This window comes from Trematomus bernacchii, unplaced genomic scaffold (assembly GCF_902827165.1).
Source record: "Trematomus bernacchii unplaced genomic scaffold, fTreBer1.1, whole genome shotgun sequence".
NCBI classification, from domain to species: Eukaryota; Metazoa; Chordata; class Actinopteri; order Perciformes; family Nototheniidae; genus Trematomus; species Trematomus bernacchii.
The window spans coordinates 21,438,371-21,445,398 of record NW_022987739.1 but is presented as its reverse complement, the minus strand read 5'-3'; the positions used below and the strand labels follow the sequence as shown (position 1 = coordinate 21,445,398).

Here is a 7,028-nt window from a genome sequence, read left to right as displayed (position 1 = left end):
GGGTTAGACGTGTGAATGAGGATGTTATTAACTTTTAACAGCTTTAATCTAAACCATAAAAAAGAAGATATCTAACCACGTTAACCACAAAGGTTGGAATGTTTGTTTTAAAGTACACTCCAGTTACAATGTTTTGTGTCTACTAGGCCAAGACTCTGTCATGCAGGTAAATTAAGAGTTCATTCATTCACTTGTTTCCAACAGCAACAAGATCCCAGCCCGAAAATCAAATAACAGTCTAGTTCAAAGTCTCTTTAATCAGCCGTCCTGCCCTTTGGCTGCTGGAGACGTGCATTAGATCAGCCAATGGTCACTCCATTGTTCTGTCAGTGCTCTTTGATCTGCCAACACGTCAAACAGTAACCAGTATATCTTTAGGAATCACCCTTTGGGAACCAGAAAGATCTGTGCCAAATTGCATTGCAATAAATGCAGTTTTGGTAAATACATATAGTAGATCCACTAGAGTTTACCTTACTGGCACTGATCTTCTTTCAATGTCATACTCCAATTATTTCTATATCTGATATAGGTATTGATGTCGCACATTTGCTACCAGAATGCTACAAGGGGCCTCTATCTTTCTCTTGTTCTGCTTTATTTTCTTACATGTTTAGCCACTAGCATTTCTTCCCCACCACTTCTGTGCACACTGAAATATCTCAATAATTATTGGATCAATTAGATTGGATGGATTTTTAAAACCACCTCTACTTGTTGAGTTAATGTGGGCCTTGTAACTAATTCACCAGCACTTATTATGGTATGATCTGGCTTGAAGTGACTATGTCTGCACTTTCCTTGTTGTTCGGAGTTTGATTCTTTATGATTTTTGCACTTATTCTAAGTAGCTTTCGATAAAAGCGTCAGCTAAATGATATGTAATGTCATTTAATTTACTGTCCTCTGACTTTAATCTAGCACCATCGTTTGCAATAAAATGGCCATTACTTAGCGACCAAATACCTGAAACGGATGGTATATTTTTGTGTTAGGTATTTATAAGCAAACCTTTGCATCGGTAAAAGGATGATGGTTTACATCAGCATGCTAGCAGTGTCATTGTGGCCAAGTGAGCCACATTAGCATTAAGCTAGTACAGACTCTCTTACTTGCTAACATGGTTGTCTTGACAGAGTTGTTAATTGTCATCGTATTTATTTTAGTTTGCAAATAACTACAGTTAAATTCTTGATGAGCATATTTTTTATAACTTATATAAATTCACATGGCATCAGTGTTACCTGGCTGACATGTTGCTGAAGTGGATGTAAGAAGCCACCAGAACTCCGAGCCGACCTTTACCTCCCTGTACAGGACAACCACAGAAACAGGAGAGTTTCACTTTCAATACTCTCAGACAGTAAGTGGAGGAATGAGTGCAGAGGAGTCAGTGACGGTTACCCTGCAGTGTAACACCAGGACGTGTTTGGGATGTGTTTGCAGCCAGGTCTTCATCGTTGAGCACACACTGACCATCTGATCCAGGTCAGGAGCGAGGAGATCCACCCAACCCGTGTCCAAAATCTGACAGACAAATCCCCAAAAACTGTGACACCATTTCACTGCAACATTAAATTAGTATTTTTGAGTGTTTTTATTACCTTGTGATTCCTTTGGGTGAGAGTTTCATGTTTCTGTGAGAGGTTGATGAGCTAAAGAAAGCAGACATTTTAGTCATGAAAAACAAAAGAACAGCTTTGAAAAAGTGACTTTTTTGAATGTCATTCAATGTTCTGTTGAAACATTCAAGCCTATCATTATCTAAATTGTTCAAATATATATGCAACATAAAATATTGTGTGTGTACTTGAACGTTACTTAAGTAGTGCTTGGTATTCTACTTTATTCTAAAACTCCTCTACCATTTAGAGGAATATTGTACATTGTACTTCACTATTCACGATTCATTTTAAAGCCTTTGGTTCTTAGTTACTTTTCAAATTCACATTGTTAACACAACATATTAATCAAAGCTGATGTATTTTCATTTAACTACCTTTCAGTATGTCATGTTTTAAACAAATACGCCAGCCTGTTACCAGCTGCGATAGTGATATGCTGATAATGCATCCATAATACATTATTCTGAAATATTCCATTATGCATAATAATTACTTTAATTTGTTGCTCTTTCAGTATAGTTCAATGATACAAATACTTTTGTTTCTCTGCTGAAGTAGAACATTAAATGCAGGAGATTTGCTGAAATATAATAATGTAATATTTCCTCCACTCTCCTCTCACCATGTAGTGGTGTCCATGCTTGGACTGCAGCATGAGGAGGATCTCCTGCAGGTTCTGCAGGTAGATCTCCTCTGGACATTCAGGTGGGCAGAAGATGGTGATGATGCGTTCAGTGATGTAGGTCAGATCGATTCGCCGGGGTTCCTCCATGATTGATCTCGGTCACATGGGAGCCCTACAGGAAGTGAAATGCAGGGTGTGTGTGAGAACGAAAGTCATGGACTTTTAGGGAAGTGAGGATTTTCACTGAAGGTCAGCAGATGTTTGCAGGATATTTTTTAACTGAGCAAGTATCAGCTGCCCTCCAAGTGATATCATCGGCCTACACAGATACATGAGTTCAAACACGGTCAGACCTTGAATCCTACACGATGTGAAACTTAACAAAGTGGGGTCATTTCCAGACAAAATGAGGAAGAACCATAAGCTGAGTCACTGGAAATTTTCATTAGGCCTTAACCACAGGAAGGTGATGATAAATAACCAAAAGATCATAATGCTAACCTGAAACACAGATTCTGACAAGGACGGAAAACTACAACCTTAAAAGTATTAGGTTCTATCTAAAGATTTCTCACATGACCATAATGTTGTGTGTATGTTTATTTATTCAGTTAAGCTTTGTTGGTCGTATAGGCTTCAAATCGTTTTTCTAGTTTGCTTCTAAAAGCTTAAAGGTAGGTAAGAATGGAGAAACCAGCTCGAGTGCGCAAGAATTTGAAAGTAGACAACCGAAAAAGATCTGCCCCTTCCTTCAGACTTCCTTACAGAGCCCCTCCTCCAACACACACGAACGCGCACATGACCAATGAGGGCACGAGATAAGTTTGTGCAAGAGATGGAAGGCTGACAGGCAGGTAGGCCATCCAGTTATTTTAGCCGGGCCGGCTCAGATGATTGGTCGTGCTTTTTACAGTACTACGGCTTCCACAGATGAAATATTTGTATATATTTGTTGTCAAAGCATTTAATATATTCATTGCTATCGGGATGTTAAGAGCATTCCATGGAATATAACAAAAAGTGTTTCTGAAGTGAATTACCTACCCTACCTTTAAACAACTAACAGAGTTCTGCGTCTTTACTGTACTGCCTCACGATTCAGTTATTATCTGTGTTTATATATTTTAAAAAAGCTTTCAAAAAACATCAAATCTCGAATGGATACTTAAGCCCTTTTGGGAAATGATTCTTCTGTTTCTGGAACAATCATTTAGGTGATATCTATTTGTAGTACAAAATAACCCCTCACATACATTTCCCCCTGAAAAACCAAATGTTTTCAATGTTGTTTTCGTGTAAATTGTGTGAAGGGTTAGCTGTTTCCAGTATTTGTGACAAGCTAAGCTTAAAATGTATTTCAAACATACAAATATGAGTGGACATAAGAGTAACAGTAAGATAAATAAGTAGACAAGGGGACTTCCTATATTTTTTTCTTTGTTTTTTTCTCTTTCTTTTTGTATTATCGTTTACACAATTTGTATCTGTATATACGTCCCTCTGTAAGGGCAACTAGAAAACAATAAAAAGATGGTCACGAAAAACCACACAAAAAAAAAACCATTGGTTTGTTTTTGTGGGGACCCACTGTCATCCGTGAAGCAATCTATTTAAGGTACCTTTAAGTTAAGAATCTGACTGACCACATAATGCTGTAAACCATGGAGAGTACGACTCTGTGGTATCTGGGATCAGTGTTAGCGATGGACCAGGACGATGACATGCATGTTAGCTCATGTCTAAAGGAGTGAGATCAACAGACGAGTTTACAAAAAGCTGTGGTTAACCTCGCCTTCACCCTGACCATGTGACCACAGCAGAGTAAACAGTGATACAACCATTTCCACCAGAGCAAGAATAACCTCCTGTTCAATCCCGTCTCCTCAGTTTCTGTCAAACCCCACTATTATTCTTTGAATATGAGCATAATTATTATAGTAGTGGTCCATTGAGTCTACCGAACCAAAACTGGCCATGTTTATTGGCAGGAATAATAAAGTAAGACAGGTTGGTCTAATGTCCACAGTATCACGAGAGTTATCCCTATTCCATAGAAGAAATTATGAATCAGTAAAAAATGTAAAATAAATGCCACCATATAGCTCAGTAGGAAGAGCTGGCAGCCTGTGTACTGGGGCTTGGTACCCATGTAGAGGAACCAGGTTGGGATCATTTGTCACCTCCTTCCCCTTATAACACTGTCACTTTAATAAAGGCACTAAATAAATTATAAAATTGCAATTTTGAGGAACCTGGGATCTAATTTGTTCATACATTACACAATTACACCGTAGTTCTGTATATGTTATGACACAACTTCAATTATATTGAGCACAAAGGGTCACATTTTTACTCATCTACTGTGTGTGTGTGTGTGTGTGTGTGTGTGTGTGTGTGTGTGTGTGTGCGTGTGTGTGTGTTTTTAAATGGCCCATTTTTTTTACTGCATCCACAAATGAAGTCTTTAACTTGAAATGTTTTTCTTTAATTGAACTCATCATGCAATACAAGTTCTCAGAACAAGGCTCACAGCAAAGTGGTTCAGTGGCAGTGCCTTGTTCTAAAGTGCCCTGTTTTGCCCCAATGTGTACCTTTCAAGTTAAAAATACAGCTTATACTGTACCCTTAGCCACCAAAACATACCCATAAACAGTGGTTGAGTCATAGGGGAATATTCTGAAAATCATAAAGCTACATTTGTTTTCATTTCCAACCCTATCTCTTTCATTTTTGGAATAAATACAAAGTGAAATATATATTTTATCACAAACACCCAGTGCCTCACTAGCTTCCCACCCCAGCTTGGGGCGCCCTGAAGCTAAATGTGTGCCAACTACCCATAGTGTGTTTTAAATGGAACACATGTGGGACCCACGACACGTGTGAAAAATGTACTTTTCAGTCCAAACACACGCTCCCCCTGTATACTCGTGTTTCTGAGGGTGTGTGATGTGTGCTTGCTGACACAGTTGACAGGGCTGGGCAAACACACTTAATGAGCGACTACTCTCCAATTATGTATTTCTGCTGTTTTCTCAACATTTCTAGACATGCTGCAATCTAAATTTGTCAGTGCTCCGCCTTAGGAACCAAAACAAACGGAAGTGACTGACTTAAACCGCACATGTACACACACGCAGACACACACACACAGACGTTGCTATAGGAATAGCTACTTAGCAAAGTCCTTGAGCTTGAACTTGCCACATCTAATTATAGTCTCTATTTCCCAATGTAAAAGAAGGCATTCTGAAATGGACAAGCCATCTTTGTTTCTTTCTTTTCTCTCTTTTCGGCATCCTGTTCCCTCTTAAACGCAGCAGGAATAGAGCCATTGGGGTTCATTTAACTGACAGATTCTTTGAAATTGAAAGTGTTTGAGCTAAATATCAGAACTGAAATTGACAGCAACACCTCACTATGACCCGCTATCTTTTTTTTCCACTTTCTTCTCCATTTAGAACCTCTTCCCCTTCCTTCCTTCCATGAATGATTTGTATAAATGCAGTAAAAGTATCTCTTGTTAGTCCATCTAATCCCTACAGAGACTCCTTATTGATTTACCATACATCTTAATAAATACATGCACTTAAATCCGCCAGCTGGGTAAGCTAATTACATCTTATTCTACTTGTTTCAAAGATATCTCAATCAATCAGTACTCCATCTAATAAGAATCAAATTCATGTCACTTAATTCAAGACATTTGCATTAGTAATAAACCAGATTATCACACCCCCGCCGGTAAGGTTTTTCACAAGGCTCTTAAGACTTTTAATGACCTCTTAAAATGAATCCCAGTGGAAAACACGTCTCCTGCGGCTCAGTGTTTTAGAGTGTCAGTAGGCTAATCCCCTCCCTCTTAGTGCATGTGTAGGGAGGCACTTTTCACTATTAATCCCCCTGAGATTTACCATCCATCACATGTTCTTTTGGGCGGTATAAAATAACATTGGAACCAGCTTCAAGGTCCGGCAACATATATAAGTCCCACATAAAACCAGCTGAAAAAGTGATAAATAAACATTTGAGATAACAGGAAGGGGTCTTACCTTTACTGGTGTCACAGAACAAGAGAATCCCAGCTGTATGAAGTCTGATGAGTGAAAGTCTGACTGGTGTAGAAAATAAGGTGGAGACTTGACAGGGGGAGGGAGGAAGAGAGAAAGCATGATAAACCATACAGTCACACTGCAACTTGCACTTTGCCCTCTGTTGGACTGCAATGATGTGACAGCACTTTACTCTGGTGTGCATGTGAAAGTGAAAAAGGCTGAGACAGTTATAACATCCTGAAATTCTCTATTAAAAACACTCTTTAGCACATACAGTAGCGGATTAAGGTGAAGCCTGGAAACACAAACATTTTATCAACTTTTTAATTTCAAACACACTCAGTTCCTCATCTGATAAGAAAGAACTACTTGGAATCATAAACATGATTTATTATATTACGGTGCTAACTAACAGCTGTGGAATATAACTGAGCACATACAATTTAACATACTTAAGTGTTTGAATATGTTAAGATAAGATAAGATAGTACTCTATTGATCCCAATTTGGGATTTTGTTGTGTTGCAGCTGCAGCATAAAAGACATGGCATTGTACAATACAAATTAAAAAGTTGTTTTAGTATTTTCATATTGTCTGGTTTTGTTTTCATTTTTTTATAACAAGAAAAGGATCTGATTACTAAATAACAAGATAATAATACTATTACAGGTCGACAAGGTGATTGGGCATATATCCCACTAGGTGGCGCCAGAAGACGAGTT

At 38.4% G+C, this 7,028-nt stretch overlaps 1 protein-coding gene across 5 annotated transcripts in view; it reads right to left on the bottom strand.

Annotated features, from left to right (window-relative positions):
• si:ch211-191a24.3 (tensin-3) overlaps positions 1-6,393 on the bottom strand; it is a 45,665-nt gene extending 39,272 nt beyond the window's left edge. For 4 of the 5 annotated variants that reach the window (XM_034147254.1, XM_034147255.1, XM_034147256.1 and 1 more), the window contains exons 1-5: positions 6,303-6,393; positions 2,248-2,422; positions 1,605-1,655; positions 1,405-1,527; positions 1,245-1,309 (exon numbers count right to left, since the gene is read on the bottom strand). In XM_034147254.1, coding sequence (XP_034003145.1) covers positions 1,245-1,309; positions 1,405-1,527; positions 1,605-1,655; positions 2,248-2,397 — 389 coding nt within the window. In that variant the 5' untranslated portion in view covers positions 2,398-2,422; positions 6,303-6,393. Of the gene's footprint in view, positions 1-1,244; positions 1,310-1,404; positions 1,528-1,604; positions 1,656-2,247; positions 2,423-6,302 lie in introns of those variants that run through there. The other variant, XM_034147258.1, reaches the window with a different exon arrangement.
• Between the last annotated feature and the right edge of the window lie 635 nt (positions 6,394-7,028).